Source organism: Megalobrama amblycephala, linkage group LG3 (genome assembly GCF_018812025.1).
Source record: "Megalobrama amblycephala isolate DHTTF-2021 linkage group LG3, ASM1881202v1, whole genome shotgun sequence".
NCBI lineage: Eukaryota > Metazoa > Chordata > Actinopteri > Cypriniformes > Xenocyprididae > Megalobrama > Megalobrama amblycephala.
In genome coordinates this window covers 13,653,435-13,680,650 of record NC_063046.1, presented here as the reverse complement: position 1 = coordinate 13,680,650, position 27,216 = coordinate 13,653,435, and the positions used below count along the sequence as shown (strand labels likewise).

The window sequence follows — 27,216 nt, the reverse complement described above, 5'->3', positions numbered from 1 at the left end:
CAATCTTTCTTCAATCTTTATAGTGATTAATGTTACATGGCCCCCTGATTTAAAGAAAGACATTTAAAGATGTCAAATTAATACATTAGTAAATACATTACTGAATTGTGCCAAGAGAGTTGTTTGGTCAACCGACTAAAAATAATTTGTTAGCACAGCAAAAGTCAATGTGTAACTACTGATAAAACACTAAAAAATGCAAACATTTCCTTTACAGCCATGCAGCAAACTGGTGACCTCTTAATTCCATGTAATATATATATATATATATATATATATATATATATATATATATATATATATATATATATATATAAAAATGGTAAAAGTTCCTCCATGTTTCCTCCGAAATACTAGGAATCTGAATGTAGAAGTAAACAGGATATGTAGTCGAGGATCCATTTACCCCTGAAAATAAAAGGAGGGGGCGAGAAAACTGCACTTGTCAGAACTACTGTGATGAGTGAAAATACAGTGTTTAGGAAAGACTATAAAAAGCAAACTACATGACATTAATTTCATAATTAATGATATTAACATGACATTAATGTGCATAATTGTACTGTACTTGATTATGATTTGCATTATTACACCATGTCAGTGCATTTCAGGACAATAAAAAAAAAAAAAAAACACCAGGCCTGAAACCATGTGAAGAAAGGCCTTTTCAAATTTGACTGCTGACAGTTTCAGACTCTGAATGATTAGTAACGCTAATGGAGAACTAGTGTACTGCATACTGTGCAGCATACACTGACAACAGTCCAATATATAGTAGCATTTTAAAAGTTTAAGGTAAGAAAGATCATGCATTAAATTCGTCAAAGGTGACTGTAAAGACATTTAAATTGTTACAAATAAACGCTGTCCTTTTGAACTTTTGATTCAAAGAATCCAGAAAACTATTAAGAAATATGTCTTGAGAAGCAAATCAGTACATTAGAATGATTTCTGAAGGATCATGTGACACTGAAGACTGGAGAAAAATTCAGCTTTGCCATCATAGGAATAAATTAAAAATATATTACAATAGAAAACAGTTATTTTAAATTGGAATAATGTTTCCCAATATTACATTTTACTGTGTTTTTGGTAAAGTGAATGCAGCCTTTGGGAGCATAAGAAACTTCTTTCAAAACATTTAAAAATCTTACTGACCCAAATATTGCAAACAGTAGTGTATTTTGATAAACATGAAATGATTGTTACTTTTTAGATGCATGATTAAATAATGAGTAAGGAAAGTGATATTGAATAAAACCCAGTGCTTCCCACACATAGACTTTACTTGGGCGGGCCGCCCACGTATAATAACGGCCGCCCAAGTACATTCAGAGACACATTTTTGCTTTTATTATTTTTATCCTCTTATACTTTTATATCCGCGCAAGATAATGAGACCATCCGCGATCGATTAACTAGTCGTTTCGTACCTGCTCGTTATGTGTGCGTCAGAACTGTTTACTCCCGCTGACATTCCCATGGGCGCTGCATTTTGCATAGTCACAAGGGGGCGCTGTTGCGCGTTCTACAAGCTCGCGCAACAGCGCTTCAGACTGCTTCACAGCGATTCTCAATCAATGAAAAGCGCAGAATTATGCCAAGCGATTGCTAATGAACTCAAGTTGATGAATTATTACAATGTCTACTTTATGGCCTTTATATAAAATGTTTTAGACGATTGTAAGAATCTGAAGGATCAGCCTACAGTAGTAAAGACATTTCAAAAAAAGAGTCCCGGTGTATTTCGGGCTTGTTTATAATTAAAAGTCACACGCTAAGTTTTTCTTTTTCTTTTGGGCATTATTGGTATTTTGGTTACACAATAAATTGTATTTAATTTGATTTCCATTTAATTCATAGTAAATTATTGTAGTCTCTCCCACAGGAAGAAAAGACTAAGAACATTATTTGACACATATATTATTCATTTTTATAAATTTTACTAGTAAAATCTGTGTCCCATTCACTGAGAGAGACACTATATTACAGCAAGGAGAACACAGGAAAAGGTGAACCATTTAAATGCTGTAATTTTGCATAATTTACAATGCATAATAATAATACATAATATTAGTATGTAATTAAATGTAATATGCTATGTAATTAAAATTAATTTCAATAAATAAAAATACTGTTAAAAATCACACATTATTTGTTTGTCACATGTAGTAGACCATTTCTGTGGCATGGGTAATAGGATTTTTCGCCCGGCTACCACCGCAAGTATATTTCAAACCTGTGGGAAGCACTGAAACCCATGGCTGATATTATATTTTATTCATCACACTTCAATGGATGACACCAACTCCATTTCTGCCGCCAAAGTTACACCATCTTTTTCACGTTTAATGAGTTGAGCAATCAATCAGAGTGATTGAAAATGACCATCATAGAGAAATGGACCGTTTTCCTCTAGGAAATCTTTACAGGGACCACACAAAAGCAGCGTACAAGTGAACCAACTGAGAATAAATAAGAGAAACAGATTATCTGAACAATTTAACTTGACGCTAGCTTTTATTCTCTCCGATTCTCACTTACATGTTTTAAGACAAGAAATGAAGGTCTGAAAGAGGAAGGATCCTCTGAAAAAACCTCAGATAGAAAGAAAAATACGAAGGAGGTGCTAATGACAGGATCTTTACAAAATGGTGATGCTTCAGCAATTAGCAAGCCACAATGTGGCACACAATGCCAAGATGGCACTCTCTCACGTCTTACACTTCGGCCCGTGTGAAAGATAACACACTCGGTCAGCATAATCTGCTCTGGTATCATTTTCTTCTGGTGAAATATTCCTCTAAAGTTAAGGATAAACTTTCGTATGAGGTCCGAAATTACCTTGCCACACCTACCAAGAGCGGGTGAACTGAGAAAAATGTCAAGCCATGAAAAGAAAAAAAAAAATTTGTAGTGATACCTTTTGGAGCTCCTTAAATGGAGGGCTTCACTCTTGGTGAGAGGTATAGGAAGCATAAGAGCAAAAAAGCTGATAATATAACAAGTCAGCTAATAAACACATTCCATTGTGTTCCCATATCAGTTTGAGGAAGAAAGGTTGCTGTGCTTTAGCAGAATCATCACATATATCCTCGTCCCGGTTTCCTCTCTCTCCAGCCCCAAAACCCAAAAAGGAAACCCGACCCTTTTCCACACTACCTCTAGGTGCTATCATCAAACAGTTTAATTAGTCAGGAAATTGGAGATATAATAAACCTACGTCTCAAAGAAATCATATATTAAACTTGAATAAATAAAAAGTAGCCGAAGTACTGGGGAAAAAATGGAAGAGAGTTGCAAAACGATGGAAGAGAGTTGCAAAAACACGATTAGTAAAGAAAAACGTTGACAGAAAAAGTTTGAAAAAGAGTTGAAGGCAAAAGGAAGAAACAGACAGAGCACGAGCGAGAGAGGAAGGAGGAGAAGAGTGGAGTCAGAGCCCTTGCCTAATCTTGTGGTGGTCACACTTCCTTCATTCTGCCTGTGCTTTTCCTGTTCTAATTGTGTAGGTGTGAGAAACCAGCAAGGGTTTAAGCTATAGGCCGCACATAGATATATATACGTAGACGCATCTATACGTAGAGTAGAGACAGACAGCAGAGAGGCAGACAGAAGCCTCGCTGTGAGAGAGAGCGTGAACGGTTCCAGTAGCACCTCGGTGTGAGGAAAAAGAAAGACACACAGGAATTTCTTTACAAAAACCTTACCTTCTAGGGCTGCCCCCGACAACATTTTTCTAGTCGACTAGTAGTCATTCATTTTCATTTAAGAGTATGGTCGACTAGTCGCACAATTATTATTATTTATGTACTTGTATGTATACTGGGGCCATCTAAAAATGGTTTGCGTTTCAGGGCTGAGAAGAATACTATGCTAACATCTTTGTACATTACTGAGAAATACTAAGTAGGGCTGCAACGATTAATCGCGATTAATCGTTTGCAAAATAAAAGTCTGTGTTTACGTAATATATATGTGGGTGTTCTGTGTATAATAATTATGTATATATAAATACACACACATTCATGTATGTATTTAAGAAAAATGTTATATTTATATATAAAATATTTATGTTTATATGTAATATAAAATATATATAAATATATATATATTTATAATACATGCATATATTTCTAAACTTTATACCTGTATGTGTGTGTATTTATATATACATAATTATTATACACAGAACACACACATATATATTACGTAAACACAGACTTTTATTTTGCAAACGATTAACCGCGATTAATCGTTGCAGCCCTAATACTAAGCCATAATTTTGAGCCTTTGAAATGAAAATTAGCGCTCAAGCGCATGCAAAAGACTTGCCACAGCACACCAGGAAAAGTAATGATTATGAATGTGTCGGGGGAAAAAGCAAGGAGACTTACTGAACATTCTGATCATTTATTGATAATCTAGTGTTTTCTGAGTCAATGCTGAATGCAAAGGAGGTGTTGACGATGCTGACTCGACATCTCTGCAGTATAGTGGACACGCCGTTAGAGAAATGGATGTTTATATAGATTACATAATTAGAGATTTTTTTTTCAATTAATTGCTCATTTAAAATTAAAAGTAGACATTTCTGTCATGTCTGTGAAGCAAGTATTCGCTGAGTTTCGGTTCGTTTTTGTGACACGCTCCAAAAAGAAGTTCACGGAGACTGAGACAGAAAGCCCACCCTGTTTGTTGTCTTTATTTTACAAAAGTTCAGTTTTACAGTTTCGAATAATGTATTATTACTCATATTTGTATGACCAAAAAAGTTTAAAGTGTTTAAAGTTTTTTTCCACTGTTATCAGAAAACAAATGCATGGATATGTGTACATTTATCTAGGTTAACGTTAGAGCGAGTGGCCATGTAAAGCAGCTATGTTAGGCAACTACTTGCATGTTTCAAATGATAAGCAATATTTGAGGTTGATGAATGATATGCAAACATTTGAATTTCTGTATACCCTAATTACCACATGGACCATTTGTGTTTTCGCCACTTCCTGTGGAGTTTATTTTTTCTTCCTGTGACTAACTGACTACATAAAATTTGGTTGACTAAGCCTCTTCTTGTCAACTAGCTAATGTTTAGTGGACTATTAGGGTGCAGCCCTATTAGATTCATTATTTAGCTGTTAAAATGTTCTTCACATCACTAACATCAATTGATTTTTTGGGTTGTTTGGAGCTAATGTATAATTTAGAGCAGGCAAAGTACTGAATCATGATCAGAAGAGGACAATGCAATGAGTATGAAGGTCTTCATAATGTATTATAACATTAATAATAGATTACCTTCAAAGAGTTTTCAAATATTCTAACACTATTCCTATATGATCCAGCAACTTTGTGGCAGTCCTTTGGCTTTGCATTTGACTGTCCAGGCGGTTCAGTTACCAGTCTGAAAACATTCATATCTGTGGGGTACAAAATTAGCTTGCCACACCTGCCAAGAGTAGGAGAAAAAAAGAATAACGTCCAACCATAAATATGTCTGGATGCGAAACAATGACCTTTCCACAAATATGGAAAAATTTAATGAGACAAATAAATAAACTATGATAAACAAACAGGTAGTAGATTGTATTAGTTGGTGCACTTCACGGTCAACAGGTGACACTGAATCAGTGAGTTGCTGTCCAGAGGGTTTCGGCTTCCTCACTTCTACGTTTGGCCTGTCTAAATGTCAGTACAGAACAAAAACAACACAAGTTATGGAAACACAGTTAAGCATTTTCCACATAATAAAGTTCTTTCAGTATCATGGTGAAGTCTCCCTCTCAGAAACATACTCAATAACAACCCAACCTCAGGGCAACACGACCACTACAGCCTTGCCATAACTCACATGTACAGACACGAATAATACCCACACACACACGAACACACAAGGGAAACATTTAAAAATGATCATTGAGAAAGATGCATGCAGATGAACACACGCAATGTGAGTGCAGAGAAAGGTACAAGTCATGCATTCGCTGCCTTCCTGGATATGCAGTTTGCGTCAACGGCGCTCTGCGTGTGTTCCTGTTGCCTGCTGGCTTTGGGTGCGTGTTTGCATGTTTTTCTAGCTCAAGAGAGAACAAGGAAAACAGCAAAACTTACAGACCAAACAGGCAAATATGGAATGAAAAATATTTCACGCCCTTGTTTATGGAAATATATTCCAGTTGCCACTCCAAGTCATGCTGTTGTCAGGGAACATTGTCCCAAGCCTTATGAACCTAATAATTTTGTCCTGTGCCCCATGAATAAAAGCAATGGACTAAAGCAAAAAAAGATCCTGATCTCGATTCAAACACCAACACGATCTTATTCCTAAATGACAACGATTTTCGTGTCTATTAAACATTTGACAAAATCACACAAAATCTGTATTGGCGCTGCCGCTGACCCAGAGAAAGCTTTTATCATGAAACAGCTACACAGACTGTCTTTTCAACCACACAGTATTGTTTTTTCTACATTACAAATATTCATAATATCACAGAAGAACTGGGATAAAATATTGTAGTTCGGTTATAAACACTGATGTCAAAATAGAGCAAATCACCATTAAAAAGTAACATGGCACTTACAATAACGACTGTATCGATTAATCGTTACGCCACCAGGGGCAACAAGTGACAAGTAAAAAATTTATTTGTCATTGAATCACTCATTCAAGAGATTCATTTAAAAAAAATTTGATTTAACTATTAATGAAACAAGAGAAACATTTATGAGTGAGTCATTAAATCATTCATTCAAACTGATTTTTTAAAAAAAAAAAAAAAATAGAGATTAAAAACAGATTAATTACATTTTTTAAACAGACTGCAATAAATTAACATTTTGTCAGAACCTCTAATAAATTACATGTTATTTTGTTAAGTTGTCTGTTCAGAATCATGGGAGAATCGTGATCTCTGTTTGAAACAAAAAAATTGAGATTCTTAATTTATCCAGAATCGTGCAGCTCTATTTTAAAGTTAAATTAATCAATCTAGTGCACTTTGAGAGTTCAAAATTAAGAGCTCCAACCCATGTTCAGTGTGCAAATTGAACAAAGAAAAAAGTCAGTGAATTGACTTATACCTGAACTTTAAAGGGGACTCAACCCTCTTTTTAGATGTGATATAGTCTCAGTATACATTAAATTCATACTGGTGTTTTAGGAAGCCAAACAATTAGAAAATAATACTAATAATAAATTGACAATAATAGCCATATATTGTAAAATAAATCAAATGCTTAAAAAAATGTTTTTCTGTCTGAGATACTACAATGACCACAAACTTAAAATACAACGTAACTTAAAATGACGGTTGGTTTACACATATACAAACACAATAAAAACTCAGTATCAACACTTGTTCAGGACAACCACAGAGGGGAGAAAAAAAAAACTTTGCCACAAAGGCAGCATAAATATATATATACTATTGCGGAAAAGAGTGTAAAACTTAAAAGTTGACTGATAATTGTCATGCGCTAATAGATTGTTTAAAAGTAATCATCTTTACAGTATTAAATATGAAAAAACAGTGTCAGTGTCTCTTTCAATTAAAATCACAATAAAATTAAAGCAATTCTCAAGTATGTACATGTTTTTACTCATGGATGTCTGACCTCGAGGGACTAAACAGAAGAAATGAACTGTCAAAGATTTCCACGTAAAAGAAGGCGGAGCCTCAGAGCACACCTCCTTATTACATAATCGTCACTTTTCCAGAAAGTTTGCTTTGGCAAGCTGTTGGCAAGTGCAAAACTAACTTCAATTGGTCGGAAGTAATTTAATAAAGTAGTTTAAATTATACACACCTTGTAAGCATGTTACTATTTTACTCTAGCCTGGTGGAGACTGAAACTGTATCTGCTCACACGCGCATCTTTTGCATCATTAAAACGTGATCTTTCTATGTGACCGTCGAGACACATCAAATGAAAGGAAGTGATTATCAGCTGATTCTGATCAGTGGCCGATCATCTAGAAAAAATATAATACATGCTGTTGCATTCTCAATATTTAGTTATTTAGCATCAGATACAGGATATGTTCATTCGCTTTCAAAAACAGGTACTGTTCGTTTCCACGTTGAACGCGCTTCTCGTGTGTAAAAAGTACATGTACACATAAGAGGCAGCAAGATCGCAAGAAAAACTTGACGTGTGCTGACAACTACACATTATTTAAGGCTATTTCTATACTTCTCTTTCCTCCCCACCCCTTCTGTACAGTAGTCATTAGTAATCATACTGATCATTAATAAATTACAGAGAAACATTAAAAAAAGGGGGGGGGGGTTTCTTTTCCCCACTTGGCAGCAAAATAATGCTTTACAATTTACTATATGGTTGAACTCATATTCCAGATACTTAATAGTTTACTTGTCCTAAAGACATGAACCAGGAAATGCTTAACATTAAGCCCTGATAACCTTAAAAAAAATACTGTTAACAAATCCACCCACATGACAAACAAGTGGACACTCACGTTTGGTGTCGTGTGTGCAGTAAAAACAGGGTATTTTAGTGACAATGCAAATGTCTGAAATGCAAAAACCACGCAAGACCAAAGCATTGAGAGGATCCAGCAGGAAGAGACAGCACTGAGAAAAATGTAGACAGTAATGGATGGAGATAGTAAACGTGTGTGTGAGAGGGACTTAATCAATCTCACTGTTGTCTTAGGACGGAGCCAAGGGAAGCACCAAGGATGTCTGGTTATAATCACCTGTCAGCCGTTTACACATGCAGACAATTTACAGGACACTAGGCTAACCACTCAGACACCACGTGACGTCACAGAGCAAATGTGCACCCATAATTAGAGCCTATTTTAAAGAGCTTGTTGCTCCTAATTTCAACAGCCCACATCTAGAAGCAAAGTTATTTGGAAAAAAGATATAGAGGTCAAGTACAAGCAATTTCCTAATTAAAAGAGCAATATAATGGAAAAAAGGAACCCAGCTGAGATTGCTTTTCCATTATATTATTTTTCCATTGCTGAGGTGCTGTGTGTGTAAATGTTATTTTTCTAGACCACTTCCTATTGTGAACTCAAACTGCTGAATTCCAGCTTTCCGTGATAAGAGCTTTACAATATCTTATATGCACAGGGCAATACTCCTGACAACAGAAAAAGTACAATACAGTTCTTTTTAGAGAAAGACAGTTTGTTCATGTGTTTACTAAGACAAGAATCACTACTACGACTGCTCAAACATTGTTCAAACCCCAAGCATTAAGCTTATGTAACTCATCGCCAACTACATAGATGATAGCTTAAATTGTGTGGCTTGTTAAGGAAAACTATAATATTACTTTTCTAAGTATAGCTGACAAGATGATAAAATGGGTGAAAAAAAACCCCAAAGTCTTACATTGAGGCTTTTTTGAGTAACCACCCAGAACACCCTATGGTGGCAAGTTCTGGGCTGGCAAGCACCACTTATTTTCTTCATAAAATGTAAAAATGTAGCGTGAGCTTTACTTTTTGCAAGTGTGCCCTTATTCAGCACGCATAAACCCACAACATCTACGAAAATGAAACCGATGGAGCGGAACATCATTCATTTGGGACAAGATCCCGTGAGAGGGGTTAACTCAGTCCACAAAACTAGACTATGTTAGAGGAACTGAGCGCCTGTTAAATGTAGAGACTTAATCCGTCAGTGCAGACAGGTGTCTAAATAGTCTCCAGTGAATTGCCCTTTCTGCTTAAAATGAGATAATGGAGCCATCAGCTGATGAATTAGAGGTGTGTATATGTGTGAGAGATAAACACACACACAAACATGGGTGGCAACAGCAATACTGTGACCGTGCTGTGAGCCATCACTGAGAGTGTACCCTTTCCATCTAGGTCAATGAGACTCTAGGGATAGTTTACCCAAAAATGAATTATCTATCATTATCTATCATTATTTACTTACCCTTATGACGTTCCAAACTCTATGACCTTCTTTCTTCTGCGGACCACAAAAGATGATATTTTTAAAAAATGGCAAAGAAATTTTTGCCCATATAATCTAATGTTGTTTTGGATCACTGTATGGACAAAAACAGTTCAATTCTTCAAAATATCTTCTTTTGTGAAGAATGAAACTCATACAGGTTTGGAAAGGCGTGTGTGAGAAAATAATGACAGAATATTCTCTCTTTTTTTTTTTTTTGGTGAACTATCCCTTTAATTGCACAAACAAAATGTTCCATTTCTATAGTTTACCCTGTCAAATGTTCACTGCAGACTAAGTGGAAAGATCATTGTGAAACTAGAGAGTCTGTAACGTTATCAATCACTGATGAAAGAGAGTGGAAAGGAGAAAAGGCGAGATTTACGGGCCGAAGCATAAGGGCATGAGGAGAGAATTAAAACATGAGAAGAGTTCATCACGCTCATGCTAATCGTATTGATGCGGATGTGATTTAATGGACCACATCAATCAATCACCCTACAAAATGAGGACAACATACGAGTTTGAGCATGCAGATGAGATGTCACAAGCTGGAGTACGGGGATTTATACTAACCAGCCTCCAGTAAATCCCCAATGAACGTCGAACTCAGCTGCAGGATATTGCGCAAGTATGGTGCAAACACAAAAACACTGCTATCTGGAGCTATATGACATTTTGTTCAGCATGTAAACCAAGTTTCCTTCCACTTTTCCTGTTCTGGGGCCTCATTTATAAAACCATTACGATCAGTTCTCAAATGTGCGTACGTGTGATTCAGAGAATGAACGTACGCACACAAAACATGCATACGCCTCTCTTCCAGATGTGAAATCTACAAATTGCAAATGATCTTAAAATTGTGCGCAGCTGAATGGTAACACATAAAAGAGCACCAGTCAACGTCCAAATGTTTTACTTGAGAATGGCGAGCAGCAAGAATTGCTCAGATTTCCAAATACCTGCAGTTCTCCGAATCTCTGCACAAGGAAAAGTACGTAGACCCTGACGTAGCGCTAAGCGCTTTTCCACGTCAAAGACCGTTTCTATCAATATGAACATTGGTGTGGATTTTAGCGTACACACACTCTCAGAACAAATCTGTGCAGACACACGTTCTATAAATGAAGCCCCTGGTCTTACCAAAATGATCCCTGTGATTACAAAACTCGAAGTGACCTCAGAAGTCTCTCACAATGCTTGGTCAGCTCCCTTGAGTCATGGCTCTGTTCACTCACAACTCTTCTCCTTTTACCCCTTGAGAATGGACTGAAGAGCAATCGTAAACATAAAATATAGCTGCGAGCAGCGATGGCGGGCCCAAGCCCGGTGGCACCGCCACCCCGGTGGCTTCAGGGCAACTGTGCACAGCGGGCAATAGGCACTTAAAACGGTTAAACATCAAAGGACTATGTCAAATTCACTCCACATTTACTGCACTACAAGGTGCCACTATAGAGCCCCTCCTCCCTGCCCATTTTCAAAGGATTACATGTGCCAAGTTTTAACATTATTCTGATGAATTTTGAAGCAAATCAGGTAAAAATAAGAGGGTGATCTCAATGTATGCTGAAAGTGACACATTTTCTGCTTCCAGTTGGTGGCGCTATTACTTTGAATCACAATAGTCACATCCATGTGATCAGCCTTGTACAACGAAGACTAAGCCGAAGTTTCATCAAAATCAATTAATGTATGCAGAAGTTATAACACTTTGTTTCCCTTTTCTTGCCATAAATTCGTTGCCTCGCCACGGCCAAACCGTTTGAGATATCCAAAATCCGTTTGCAATTAAACAACTTCAATGTGTTAGCAACAAGTTAAAAAAAGTTTGGTGTAAATTGGATAAACCCTGTAGGAGCAGTAGTATAAAATTCATAGCCTGTTTTTTCAAAAAATTAACATTCAAACCAAAATAGCTGACTTCCTGTTGGTCGGAGCTAATGAATGTAAATTAGAAAATTGTCCGGCTTGATGAGAACAATATGTGTACCGAGTTTGGTGATTGTAGGAAAAACTAACCCCCCACTTTTGTCAAAAGGTGGCGCTACTGAGCCCCTCCACCACGCCCATTTCTATGGCTTTGTCCATGTCTACTGGTTGACAATATTGATGTGTGTGTCGAGTTTCATGCAATTTGAAGCATGTTAAGAGCCTCAAAAACACTCAAGAATATTATTACAGTTTGACCTGTTGCCATGGCAACAATATTTCAAATATCAAAAATCCTGTCATAGGTCTACATCTGCTGTGTATTGACATTACACTGATGAAGTTTGAAGCAAATCAGGTAAAAATAAGAGGGTGATCTCAAAACATTTCAAAAAGTGATACACTTCCTGCTGCCAGTTGGTGGCGCTATAACTTTGACTCACAATAGTCACATCCATGTGATCAGACTCCTATAACGAACACACTCGTGAAGTTTCATAAAGATCAATATATGTATGCAGACGTTATAACACATTTCCTGTTTCCTTTTTCTCGCCATAAATTCGTTGCCTCGCCACGGCCAAACCGTTCGAGATATCAAAAATCCCCTGGCAATTTTTAATCATCAGTGTCTTGACTTCATGCTGACCGAGTTTGGTGGCGATCGGATTAATCGTCTAGGAGGAGTATATCAAATTCCAGAGCATGCGTTTTTCAAACAACCCTTAATAGCTGACTTCCTGTTGGCGTGGTGTTTAACTTAGAGCACGAAAGTTGTTCGGCCCGATGAGGTCTATATGTGTACTGAGTTTCATACTAATACGTGCAAGCGTGTTTAATATATGGACCAAATTTTCAGACTTTTTTCAAGGGGGCGCTGTCGAGCCCCCCTGCCACGCCCGGGTACCAGCCTCTCCGGCGTCCTAATGGCCGCGGATTCCAATGTGTGTGCCAATTTTCAAGAGTTTTTGAGCATGTTAAGGCCCCCAAAAAGCCCCGGAAGACGGAAAAAAAAAAAAAAAAAAAAAAAAAAAAAAAATAATAATAATCCTTAGAAGAACAAGAGGGCCCTGCGCGAATTTTCGCTTGGGCCCTAACAAGCTAATAAAGTTTAGATTGGATGTATTAAAAACAGCTGTACAAGTTTCAAATTAGGCAAACAGTCTTCCTGCTGTTTCACTCTTGAATCCCTCCTCCATCTTCGTCCCTCGTCATCCAATGCTTGCTTCCTAAATGTTGCACCTTTTTATACAGTTGTGTTATTTACTCTTACCTGCATTGATATTAAGCCACATTTTCTTACACTTAAACTTATTTTTAAGCTTAGTTATTTTCGATTTGTTTTTGCGCCCGCTTTTCCCGTCGCTTCATAACACTTTGAACCACTGCGGTCACATGGACTATTTTAACTATGTCTTTAGTACCTTTCTGGACCTTGACAGTGGAGGTTAAATTGCTCTTGGATTTCATTAAAAATATCTTAATTTGTGTTCCGAAGATGAACGAAGGTTTTATGGGTGTGGAACAACATGAGGGTGAGTAATTTATTTCATTTTTGGGTGAACTAACCATTTAACTTAATGGACCTGCGCTGCCTATTGATTCAGTTGATTTGAATAAACATGTCTATAATGAGTAACGTCGCTTAAGTGAATGCTTTAGTTTAATATACAATGATCATAACGCAAGGCCGAGCACATCGCATGTATTGGCCTATTTTTAGCGCATTCAGTATGGGATTTGACTGTTCATAGATTAAGTAGTCAAATTGATTGCATATAGTCTGTCTCCAGGGGGGCGAGGGGTGGTTAGACTAGGCAGCTGCATAATTTCCATTTAAAGGTTCGTGAAATTAGTCGTTGCGCACATCCCTACTGAAAATGTATAATTACAATGAAACAAGGGCACTTTAATAAAGTAAAATAAAGTGTAACCTTACTTAGTTTTGCCACCTGGAAAAATCTGGCAGACAAAAGACAAAACAACACACACATAGAGGGGATTTCATAAGACCATCACACACCACTGAGCCTGCAAGATCCACCAACACCCCCACAGCAGACAGCCTCCACAACAACTCCAGTGAGTCAACCACAAGAGAGGCTGAATCAGAATCTACCTAGCAGAAACAGGCAGGGCTATACTATTTAGCTCTATGGAGGTCTTAGGTGGCAAAATATGTTTATAAATAGATATTATAATAAATACAACATTTATGTAGAAATAGCGAGCTTTAATTTACCCAAGGCTAATTTGAAAGCACAGAAGGGCTGATGACGCCTACATTAAACACCTCTTTCACAGCTTTGCAGCGCTATGAATGTGTGTCAATCAATAGGCGCTAAGTTTGCTGTGCATGGCTTGCTCTGTAGTGGGCTGATGAACAACTGCTCCCCACACACACAAAAGTCATGCTATTTAATCTCATTACAATACAATAACTATGCAACAATCACTGCTCTCCTTCGAGCTCCTTTTCAAAGCAAACCTTCGCATTTCAGTGGCAAAACCAAACCTTGTGAAGTGAAATATAGAGGTTAACAGTATAGTTCATCCAAAAATTTAAATATTTCACAATTCACACACATCTTACAATGACAGTGAACGGTGACCAAATTGAAACACTCTTTGTGTTCTGAAGAAAGAAAACCATACAGGTTTGGTACAACATGAAGTTAAACCCTGCGGTATCATATTTGATAAGGCCTCTAAAGCAATCAAAACTTTGCTGGAAAAAACAAACAAACTGTTGCACACAATCTACTAATGTATACCCCTTCTGATAGTTCATTCCTAATTCATGTCCACCTTCAGGACATGTGACTTTTTGTTGTGAAACCTGTAATGGTTTTTATAATAAGTAAATGCAAGAATAACTTTTGTTCTTAATATTTTAAGATTAACAGTTAGTGGACTGAAGCAACTTAGGTGCATGTACAAAGTAAGAAAAATCATGTTAAAATGTGAGTATCAAATATGATACATCAGGTTTTGAGGAACGTTTACTTTTATGTGGGTCGTAGTGGGTCGCATTATGCGTTTTGCTCCCACAATAAAACTAACTATCGGAGCTTTGGTCATAAAACTAAGCATTTATATTAGGGCTGCACGATTATGACAAAAAACATAATTGTCGATTATTCCCTTGAGATTGTAATTGCAATTATTAAATTACGATTATCACAATTTACACTGAATGATGTTTTGAATAGCTTTATATAATTGTTTAAAGCCATATTTTTTTATATGAAAATAACCTGAAAACATTCTTCCTGAATTTTTTTTTTTTTTAATGCTTTTCTATAGCATTAAGCCTTAAATGTCAACTATACATTGGTTTGGTTTATATGCATGGTATTATAATATGCATGGTATTATAATGTTATACTAAAATTAATACAATGGAAAAAACCCTTAAGATAACCTGTAGGAAAAAAAAACGCAGAATAATGCAAGTGGACTTTTTTTGTTGTAATTGCGCCTTTGAACGATTACGTAATTGTTGCATCCATAATTGTAATCACGATTAGAAATTTGATTAATTGTGCAGCCCTAATTTATATATATCTGATCTTACCAAGATATTAATATTTATAGGCATTTTATGCAAGTATCCTGTTATTCTGTAATAAAAATCTAATTGATTTACACTACAAGCTTACTTTTTGTCCACATACATAACAACATCTGCACCAAATTGCATATATTTTTGTTCAATTTGGACCTCTGAGTAAAACTGAAGTCTTCTTTCTGACTGAAGCGTGTGTGAGCTCCACATAGCAGGCCATGTGTGATACAAAATATGCAAACTTTTGTATAAACCTTCAACAAACCGTTCCACCTCTAAAAATTAGATTTTGACAATTTCATATCATTTACAAAGGGGGGGGGGGGTCGCAAGATTGTGTCATATGTCAAATTAACAGGGTAACCTGACTGAAACACCTCTGTTAAGCCCTAAAATGTAGCCTATAGATACACAGGAGGTAGAAGCCCATGGGTTTCCTCTCCTCCTGATGGTGTGAGCCGTGACATGTAAGCAGAACTGAAGGCACAACTGAGAGGATTGCTGGGTTACTCATCAAACTCAGCGCACGTACATGGTCGCCCACGACTCGACTATCCATCTACACTGCGCCTATAGGGCCTATTCTGCACACACAGAGGTGTTAAATGAGATATTAGTCACATTAAAACACACTGTTTGCTGCAACAGGAAACGTCGAGGCCTTTTCTGAAAGTTGAGGAAGTGAGCGTGTAGTGATGAGCAGGAATTTCTCGCAATGGGTGCGACTGACTGGTTTCGGATAGTAGAGGGGAAAATAATGAACAGTGCTCGTTTACATGCATGCAGCATTATAGTAACCTGTCGTAGTACGTGCTTGTTATTCAAGCGAATGACAAGCCTGCAAAAAAAAAAATATCAGTCCGAACTTGAGTCCTCAAGATAACATCAGATAGCGGCAGATAACAAGAGCTGTTAGAGCAACTACATGCCGCACTCCTACGCATAACTTCGAGATTTCAGTTGCAGTTGCTTTTCTAGGGTGTACAAGAATTGAGCAGGGCTGTAGATTTACGGTGTAGCGTGCTGGTCAGTCACCCCACCCTGGGTGAAGTGCATAAGATGTCCAGTGATCATGTTTTAAGAGCGCTTGCTTCGAGTGCCTATGCATATCCTGTAGGCTCACTCAAAAAGACTAATAGGATTCCCGCGACATCCCTCCAGCCTCTGAGGTTTGGTAAGACTGTTCATGATAGGATAGGCTGTGAGAATACGATATCGTGACTTCAAAATAAGAAGTCAGAGCAGCAATTGAACCTGCGCGGAATACTGCCTCTTACCTGGTCCCCGCCTTGTCGCCCATCTCCGCAGGCCTTTTCCTTCAATAAGGAGAAGATGCTTTATAATAGGTATTTAACTCAGCCGAGACTTCGAATAAAGCGTCCCTCCTTTCCTCAATCAGTGCCACTCGCGCTGGCTTGCGCAGGGTAGTTTCCGCAGCCCAGAGACGGAAGCCTCTCGCTGCCGCTTCAGACACCAAGCAGCGACTGGGCTTTGGCCTCGGAGTTTGATAGGCACCGCGAGTAGCCAATCAAATGCTGAGAAATACCTACCGTCATCCTTCGGGTCACGAACGAACGTGTGATGCTTAGTACAGTATATAAGGAAAAACTAAGACATTTACATTTTTTACGTGTGTTATTATGAGTCTGTTACGCGTCTTTTTGGAGAAAGTGCGAAAAAATGTTTGCAATATAATTGACAGGATTTGGAAGCATTCTGCTTTTTCATCTAAATGTCAACATCTCTGAAAGGATAGCATTAAAATGTCAAAATGATGAGACGAATGACATTAAACAGGAGAGCAACAGACTGATAAACTGCACTTGGGAACTGATAGTTAATTTTCTCCAAGACAAACTAATAGAGTTCATTTATGACTGCACATGACTGCCATCTAATTTCAGAATGTCACTAATGTCATTATCAAAAAATCCCATGATGGCATTATGTAACGCATCCATAAGGCTCAAACTTGTATTTTAAAATAGAGCCTTGCGCCATCTAGCGACTGAAAGGTGCATAACATACACATGTGAATCAGGAAATTTTAGTTTGTGCCAAAAAAATCAGGGATTTGTTGTCTGACCTTTGATCATTTAAGGACCGTAAGAACCTTATTACACAGGCCGAACTAGACTTTTGAGTGCCTTGTCTAAGCTTATACATATTGCACCTGCGGCTATTATTTGCATTTTTAATTTATTTAAAACTATTGCATATTTGGAATAAAGAAATGTATATACAGGTGCATCTCAATAAATTAGAATGTCGTGGAAAAGTTAATTTATTTCAGTAATTCAACTCAAATTGTCGAACTCGTGTATTAAATAAATTCAATGCACACAGACTGAAGTACTTTAAGTCTTTGGTTCTTTTGCCTCACATTTAACAAAAACCCACCAATTCACTATCTCAATAAATTAGAACACTTCATAAGATCAATAAAAAAAGGATATTTTAAACAGAAATGTCAGGCTTCTGAAAAGTATGTTAATTTCTGTGCACTCAATACTTGGTTGGGCCTCCTTTTGCATGAATTACTGCATCAATGCGGTGTGGCATGGAGGCAATCAGCCTGTGGCACTGCTCAGGTGTAATGGAAGCCCAGGTTGCTTTGATAACGGACTTCAGGTCATCTGTATTGTTGGGTCTGGTGTCTCTCATCTTTCTCTCATAGATTCTCTATGGGGTTCAGGTCAGGCGAGTTTGCTGGCCAATCAAGCATAGTAACACCATGGTCATTGAACCCGCTTTTGGTACATTTGGCAGTGTGGGCAGGTGAAATCATCACTGACTGTGGAAACTTCACACTGGACTTCAAGCAACATGGTTTCTGTGCCTCTCCAATCTTCCTCCAGACTCTGGGACCTTGATTTCCAAATGAAATGCAAAATTTACTTTAATCTGAAAGGAGGACTTTGGACCACTGAGCAACAGTCCAGTTCTTTTTCTCCTTAGCCCAGGTAAGACACTTCTGACGTTGTCTTTGGTTCAGAAGTGGCTTGGTACGTGAAATGTGACAGTTGTAGCCCATTTCCTGAAGACGTCTGTTTGTGGTGGCTCTTGATGCACTGACTCCAGCTTCAGTCCACTCCTTTTGAAGCTCTCATAGGTTCTTAAATCGGCTTCGCCTGACAATCTTCTCAAGCCTGCGGTCATTCCTTTCACTTGTACCCCCTTTCCTACTACACTCTTTCCTTCCAGTCAACTTTCCATGAATATGCTTTGGCACAGCACTCTGCGAACAGCCAGCTCTTTCAGCAATGACCCTCTGTGGCTTACCCTCATTGTAGAGGGTCTTGATGATCATCTTCTGGACAACTGTCAAGTCAGCAGACTTCCCCATGACTGCTGTTGGGATTACTGACCTAAACCCAGTATTTATACCCTGAGAATGGTAATTTAATAGAACTTGAAATTAAATATTCTAATAATTTGAGATACTGATTTTTTGATTTTGATCAAAAAAATTCAAAAAAATCTTTTGAATCATCAAAATGAAAACAAAAAGTCTGGAAATATTTTACTTTATGTCTAATAAATTTAGAATATATTTAAGTTTTACTTTTTTTATTAAATTACAGGAAAAAAAAACTTTTTCATTATATTTTAATTTGAGATGCACCTGTAAGCTTCAAAACCCTTTGTTGAAAACATGTCCTCTATGCACTGAGATTTCAGTATCACTGGGTAATCATTAGAACTTTCAAACTTTAGATAATCATTCCTACACCCATTTGTTTAAAATAAATATTTCATATGCAATATTCTAGTCATTGTTTAGTAATCCACAATCATTAAGGTACATTCATGATCTTGTGTTCTTGGTCTAAACACACACATACAAAACACAATTAAAAATGTTTCAATTTAATTGCAAACCTCAAACATATAAAATGAAAATCATAGATACAGATAAGTACAGATTTATCATCAGCATTGTTTCTTACTTTATATTCAACAAAAATAAGGATCAAACTAGGGATGCACCATACAGTGACCATATCAATATTGGCCAATATGTTTTATGTTTCAATACTATCAGGGTTGTTTTTTTTTTTCCCTCAAATGCTAACATTAAACTTTTTTTATGCCATACTTCAATAGTGCTAATAGTCCTTGTCTGCTTCATATTGTAACATTTTGACCACATTTTACACAAATCAGTATTTCTACATTGGTGCATACCTAGATCACACAACAGTTAATATATAGGAAAGATAATATAAATATCTTTCCTACACTGATCTTGTATGTGCTAATATCTTATATAGTATAGTAAACAACATATAGCACACACCCCTGCAACAGGACTAACTGACGTGCTGGTGGCAACTGCTCTTTTGCACTGATTTTTTTTTTTTTTTCCTAAACTGTACAAGGAAGAAGAAACTAATGATGGGTTCAGCATGAAATGTCTGATATCGGTGCACAGTATGAAACTGTGACACCTTTCCACATGCAACATATTACAGTCATAAACAATATCTACTCAGTGTCAACCATATACAGAGCTACACACTCAGGAACCTCTTAAACAAAAAGAAAAATATAGGTCAGGGATTTACATATACAGAAAGGGTATTACTTGTGTAAAGGCCTTTTGTTATACAATTGGTAAAAGGATACAAACATGGGCTAGGAAGACACTGGGCTATCATGATGAAGTGAGAGCTTGACATGTGCACATGCACTCACACACACACAAAGCTAGAGGTAAGAAACTGTGGTAGTTAGGGTGTTTACACGACAATGATATACTAAACACAAAAAAAGTTTTCCTTTGCGTTTTTCGCGTACAGGCGACGTTGTCAAAACAATCCCTGTTCGCATGGATCTGCGACTAATGATGTTGTAGTATGCATGCCAGGCCAGTAGTCGGCGATATCACTTTCTAAAGAAAGACTACGCACCTATAGACTGAACACGTATGGCGTCACTGTTTTCACAAATTTGCGTTGAGACAACGATGGTATCGTTTTCAAAAACGTGCAATTTGAATCCCATTTTCAAATGTTTTAAAACGGCGTTGTCGTGTAAATGAATGGTCATAACGCATAAAAAGTTTTCTGTTTTTAGTTGAAATGGTGTCGTGTAAACGCCCCCTTAGTCTCTCGCCAACAGTACAAAAAAAATCCACCTCTATTAAAACAACATCTGGCTATGAAAGACCACCAGTGTATTCCGTATCTACTGGGGGAGGGGGGGGGGTAGTTAATATAATCATAATTGATCAAACACACAAAAATGACAGTCTATTCATCATCATCGTATTCATCATCATCCTCTTCCTCGTCTTCCTCCTCCTCATCATCATCTTCATCATCCATATTACCCTTCATCATGGGTTTTGGAGCCATACAATTCGCCATCATTCCCATGGGCACGGGCATGGGCATGGACACACTCCCAACCTTACCCTTCGTCTTGTAGTCTGCAACATCCTGCACAAAAAATAAAATAATGTTGTTATATTGCAAAACACTGTAATTGTGATCTGTTGCATGGTGGAATCTATTGAAGCATCTAGATGGAGACATACCTTCTGATACTTGTCCTTCAGCTTGTTGGCCTTTATCAGGTAGGGTTGTTTGTTGGAATCTGTGAGGCTGTTCCACTGTTCGCCTAATTTTTTGGCCACATCTCCGATACCCAGGCTGGGATACTGAGCCTTGATTTGTGGACGATGATCCGAGCAGAATAAGAAAAATCCAGAGCTGTTGATCATAAACATATAATAATTCATCAAAAATTGTAAGATAATGATTCATTTATGCTGTAAATGAAATAAAAATATTTAGAATATTATAATAAGAAGAATTTAATCACCAGCAATCTATCATTTTAAAACCTTACGTAATAATTAAAACACCAGAATATTAGAATATATTTGACAGGATAGTCTTGTCTGCCTTATACAGCATCAAATCAACAAAATACCCTTCATAATAAATGCATCTAGGCGATTTTCTAAATAATGAGGTAATTGAGTGTGTCTACTCACGGAGGTCTCTTGGGTGCATTGGGATCCTTCTTTTTGCCCCTCTTTCCAGGCATGTAGTGCATCATCTCTTGATCATAACGCACCTTATCCTGTTTGGCCATGTCGTCGAATCTGGATTTCTCTTTATCGGACATTGCCTGCGCAACAAATCAAGATAATTTTCCATTGAGAATATGAAAGTACCTCTGCATTGCTTTATTTAAATCATTTGAGTCAAATAACATTAGAAGATTTCATTGCAAATCTAACCTTCCATCTTCCAGAGCATCTTTTGGAGAATTCTGAAAAGCTGACCGGAATCTCAGGGCTTTTCTTCTTGTGCTCCTCTCGGCATGTCTGAACGAAGTAGGCATAGGCAGACATCTTGCCCTTGGGCTTCCTGGGGTCCCCTTTTGCCATTTTCGTTAGAGTGAGAGGGGCTTAAGTCCACTAAAGTCTTCTCTTGTGCTGTATTTTTTTTTTTATATATCTAAAATAATAGGAATAAAGAGTATTAAAACAACAGGAAAAAAAAGAATTATACCTTTTCTGCCAGGTGTGGCTATTAAAAACTGGTCAAAATGACTCAGCCCCACTCATTCTGCTTTTGTATTTTAGATGGTACAACATTTCTAAAAGCAGTGGGGTGCAGGGCTTATTAAACTAAGATGATACACAAAGGGAATTCCAGACCCGTCCTTCTTTCGTGGGGGATGTGAACTGATTATTAATGAGACTGATTGGTGTTCACTGCCCGTTTTTGGGAAATATAATGCGCCACCACCATATTCTTTGTGGCTACTGTGCAATAATAATTAGCAATAGAATTTTATTATTATTTAACAATACAATTACACTACAAATTTTATTGATTGTTGTTAGTACTAGCAAAAGTTTGGACTACTCTATTGCACAGACATGAATTAACTTCATACACAGTCTCTAGGTTATATATGAGCACACTTGGGCGCTCATGTGACGTGGTGGTAGCCTATAAAAATTGGCTACTAAAAGTCATCAGCTAGAATTATTCAACATCCTTGACATAAATGCATCCTCATGACAGAAAGTGTTGTTTATTTTAATAAATCTTGTATGCCTTATTAATATTTTATTTTGAAACCAATTACTGTTCTTGGTTTAAAACTGCATTACAGCCTGTTTACAAGCATATAGAGGCTGGTATATATAGTGACTGGTATAAGCCCTGCCTTGCGCTGCTGTTCTTCATTCATTAAAATGGCTTCTTTGCGGAGCGAGCAAACAGATGGGTTCACCGTGCAACAAAGCAATACACACCCCCTCGGGTTTAAAAGACGATTCTAGCCATACAAGGGCTTTAACGAAAAGAAAAACATATTTATCAACTAAAACAAATGTTGTACTTTTAGTTTAAAATGACTGTAGAAGGCTGTCAAGTCGTATTTTAGTGTATTTAACTGTTTTTCTAAGTTGAGCCCTAGCTGTCGCTTGGCGCAGTGCTGCCTTAACAAAGACCACAGCCAGCCATTGCCTATGCGAATATATCCAGCGCGACTGTCAAGCTGGAAAAGATGATAAATCGCTATTCACTGTCTTTATTTTAATACAGAGAGTTAGAGATAGACATTTCAGAGCGAAAGCGAAAGGAATGGGCAGTTTGAACCTAAAATGGATGTTTTCTGTCTGAAATTGTCCCGTCCTTGCAGCGTGAAGGAATAGCTGCTCGTCAATGGTCTCAATCGCCAGCCATTTTAATACAAGGCAAGCGCGCTTGTTTATGTTGGGAAAGAAAAAATGCAATAACATGCTTCCAGCGCGTATACAGATGCATATTTCACACAGTATGATAGAGAGCAAAGAATAATTGCATAAGCGAAGGATCTCGCGGACAAAATATTACATTACGTGGAGATGTCATCGAAATCGGTTTGTATAGAAGAAGGCAGGGTGGTTCATAGACAGGACATAGCGAGCCATATTCAGCAGCGATGCGCGTGAAGAATACAGAAAACAAAAACAGTTTAATAACTTTTAATCATACCGTTAAAAGAAAAGAAAACATGATAACAGTAAATCTGAAAAATTACGTTTGACCTCTATTAAAAATACATTTTTATGTTATTTCCACTCATTTCTGTATAAGACAAAACGCAAAGATTGGCAAACAAACTGCAAATATATAACTCATTCTTGACCTTCACATATGAACTGATTTTTTTTTTTTTTTTAAATAAAAAAAAAAAACATTTCTTCTGCTTTATGGGAATAAATGTTAGTTTCACATTTTAAAAATGTATAACTGTGTGTAAATTAAAATATTTAAGCTACATATGAATTAAATAAGTTGTGTTAAATATTAGACGGTTTCCATACCTGTGTTGTTGAGTTGATTGAAATCTCGCCACTGTCTTCCCTTCTCTCTCCTCTTTAAACCCCATGCGCTCAGCCTCGCGCTAGCTCAACACGAGACCGGCCTGATTGGCTAGGCAGTCTCGCCGATTCAAAACAACCTCCATTCCTCGCCATTGGGCAGCGCTGCATGCACATCTAGCGACTCTTCTTCCAGATTGGTCCTGTCGTGGGTTTTCGTATGCCCAGCCTCTTACCTCTGAGGATGCTGCCTGCCTGGAGAACTTACATAGAAGAACTCCGGGCTTCAGTTTCCCCAGTTTTCACGCTTAGCCTATATGACACACATGTATTTAGAGGATGCTTAGTAAACTTGCAAAAGGATAAACATCAGCTTGCCATCCTTGTACTTTCCTTCTTTCGCTCTTGTGTTTTGTTTTAGCATCTATGCTTTAAAATCTACTGTAGGCCTAGTAATTCTGGTTTCCACCCGGATATCATCATATTACTTCAAAGAATGGATTATAGTCCTGCAAGGATCTGGACCAAAAGGCCTTGCACAATTATAATATCAAAATAACAAGTTACTTAATAGTTGCATCATTAATCATTACATCAGCCTCTCAAAAAGAGTTATGAAAATAAACACATCATGTGCATAATACATTGCAAAAGAGACAACCATGTACTTCAAGTAGTACAAAACAAGGCTGAAATTAGGTGTTCGAGTGCCATTAGGGACCAAAAACACATATTTCTCACATCTTTGTTTATTTTTCACATTCAAGCACTATTCTATAGCCTATCAATTTTATATCTGCAGTGGCAAATGTTGGGACACTGCAGGCTTCTTAGCTGGAGGCCCCTGAAAGGTATAGTATGGCAAGCCGTTTTGACTTTTATTCATTCTCAGGATATGAATTCTTGATATCAACAGTTCAATTTTCACTAGTTAAAATGCTTATTCTTGATATCAGGAATTACATTTCCACTAGTAACAATGGCAATTTTTGATATCAGGAATTACATTTCCACTAGTAACAAAGTTAATTTTTGATATCAACAATTCAATTTTCACTAGTTAAAATGCTAATTTTTGATATCAGGAATTATATTTCCACTAGTAAAAATAATAATTTTTGATATCAATAATTCAGTTGTCACTAGTTGAAATGTCAGTTCTTGATATCAAAAATTGAATTGGTACTAGTAAAAATGTTAATTTTTGATGTCAATAATTTGATTTTCACTAGTGACAATGTTAGTTTCTGATATCATGAATGTGATTGTTACTAATAAGAAAGCCTTTTTAGATATCTGAAATTATATTGATATCAGAAATACATTTTCAGATAAAATGAACATTTTTAATAGCAATTCAATTGTTGATATCAAGAACTGACATTTCAGCTAGTGACAATTGAATTCTTGATATCAAAAATTCGCATTTTACTAGTAGCAATGTAATTATTGATATCAAAAATTAAGATTTTAACTAGTAAGAATTGTATTTGTGATAGGTGAACAATAAGAAATCAGTTCTTGATATCAACAATTGAATTTGAATGGCAGCCTATGTTGACATTTCACTAGTGAAAATACATTTACAGATATCAAGAATTTTTTACTAGTGGAAATTCAAATGTTGATGTCAAGAATTAACATTGTTACTAGTGGAAATGTAATTCCTGATATCAACAACTGAATTGTTGATATCAATAACTGAATTGTTGATATCAAGAAGTAACATTGTTACTAGTGGAAATGAAATTCCTGATATCAACAATTGAATTGCGATATCAATAATTCATATCCTGAGATGTGAATAAAAGTCAAAACGGCTTGCCATAGTATAGATGGTTGTAATATTTTGTGTGCATTTAAAGTGTTCAGTGTGAGATACTCCCCCGAGTGCTTGAGATCATATTTACCACTACATAAGGCAGCCTGCAAGAGCAAAGCATTTGTGGATGCACCAGAGAGAAGGTTATGATATACCATGCAGGGTCCATGTGTACTTTCTTTGCTGTATTTTAAAGGCTGTAGCAAACTGTAATAATTGCATTTTGTTTTATATTATACTACATTACTACTGTATAATAAATGTATTCAGTGTTAATCACACCATGTTTGTTCATTGGCCAGAGGTGAACTGGCCCCCCTGACTGAGCCTGGTTTGTCCCAAAGTTGTTTTTTTCACTGTTGCCTCTGGATTGCTCAGTTGGGGACACTTAATATTCAGCAATGTTACTGATTTTACTGCACTGACAACTTAGCTGGATGATGACATCACTGTTTTCTGCTTTATAGCAGAAAAATAGCAGAGCTGCTTTATAGATGAATTGAACTCATTTCATAATCGACGTACTTTACACAGTTATTGAACTGAAACTAATCAACACTGAAGTGATTTCAGCTGAATAATCACTGTTTACTATTGTCTTTTTAGAGCTGCATTACAGCACAATTCTGTTTGCATCACTGAATCATTATTTTCCTGTTTATCACTGTAAAGCTGCTTTGAAACAATCTGTATTGTATTGTATACAGCACCGTATAATTAAGGGCGACTTGACTTGTGCCTGAAAAGAGCAAGACCAACCAAATTTGGTGTTCCATTCATATACAGTACTTGTAAAAGTCTTAGGCACGTTAGTATCCCCCTTTTTAAGTCAGTTATCTTTTGCTGTAATGTGTCAGTATCAGTAGAAAATATCGGTTTACATTTCCAAACATTCCTTTTGCCATTAATTGTAATAATCCAGTGAAAGTTTTGTATGTGCAAGGAGTCAACAGCTGGTATACTCCACATGGAGAACAGAAAAAACTAAAGACTAAATCCAGAAGAAGTGCGGCAATGTCTCCAAGATGCTTGAAGATACCTACCTGTAAAGCTACAGTATTATGCACTTGTGTAAAAATGCTGTAAAGTGAAGATGCTTTGAAAAAATTTCACAAAAAGATTTTATTTATCAATTAACTTCTGTTAACTTAATCAAATCAATATTTGGTGTGACCACCCTTTGCATTTAAAACTGGTACACTTGTGCATAGTTTTTCAAGTGTAGGTAGCTTTCTTCAAGCATCTTGGGGATTTCTTCTGAATTTAGTCTGTCTCATTTTTTTCTGTTTCTTCATGTAATCACAGGTGGTCTCAATTTTCACTAGTTAAAATGCTAATTCTTGATTAGCATTTTAATCAAGAGCATACTGTGTGGAGCATACTGGCCGTTGTCAGACTTTGTGCATACAAAAATCTCACTGGATTTTTACAATTAATGGCTAATGGAATGTTTGGAAATGTAAACTGATATTTTACTGACACACTAGTATAAATATCTGGCTTAAAACCTTTTTGTGCGTGTGTGTGTGTGTGTGTGTGTGTGTGTGTGTGTGTGTGTGTGTGTGTGTGAAAATACTAATGTGCCTAATACTTTTGCACAGTTCTCAGGACATAA

At 36.9% G+C, this 27,216-nt stretch overlaps 2 protein-coding genes across 2 annotated transcripts in view; both read right to left on the bottom strand.

The window, feature by feature from the left end:
• The window catches only part of arrb2b (arrestin, beta 2b), a 48,539-nt gene extending 31,587 nt beyond the window's left edge, over positions 1-16,952 (bottom strand). Inside the window, exon 1 of the mRNA XM_048184040.1 lies at positions 16,722-16,952. Coding sequence (XP_048039997.1) covers positions 16,722-16,744 — 23 coding nt within the window. The 5' untranslated portion in view covers positions 16,745-16,952. The remainder of the gene's footprint in view (positions 1-16,721) is intronic.
• A 2,346-nt stretch (positions 16,953-19,298) lies between these two features.
• On the bottom strand, positions 19,299-23,926 carry hmgb3a (high mobility group box 3a). The gene is made up of 5 exons (XM_048184039.1): positions 23,783-23,926; positions 21,698-21,917; positions 21,449-21,585; positions 20,987-21,161; positions 19,299-20,888 (listed from the first exon to the last, which is right to left on the bottom strand). The coding sequence occupies exons 2-5, from the start codon at positions 21,845-21,847 to the stop codon at positions 20,700-20,702; spliced, it is 651 nt and encodes a 216-aa protein (XP_048039996.1). The 5' UTR covers positions 21,848-21,917; positions 23,783-23,926; the 3' UTR covers positions 19,299-20,699.
• Positions 23,927-27,216: the final 3,290 nt, after the last annotated feature.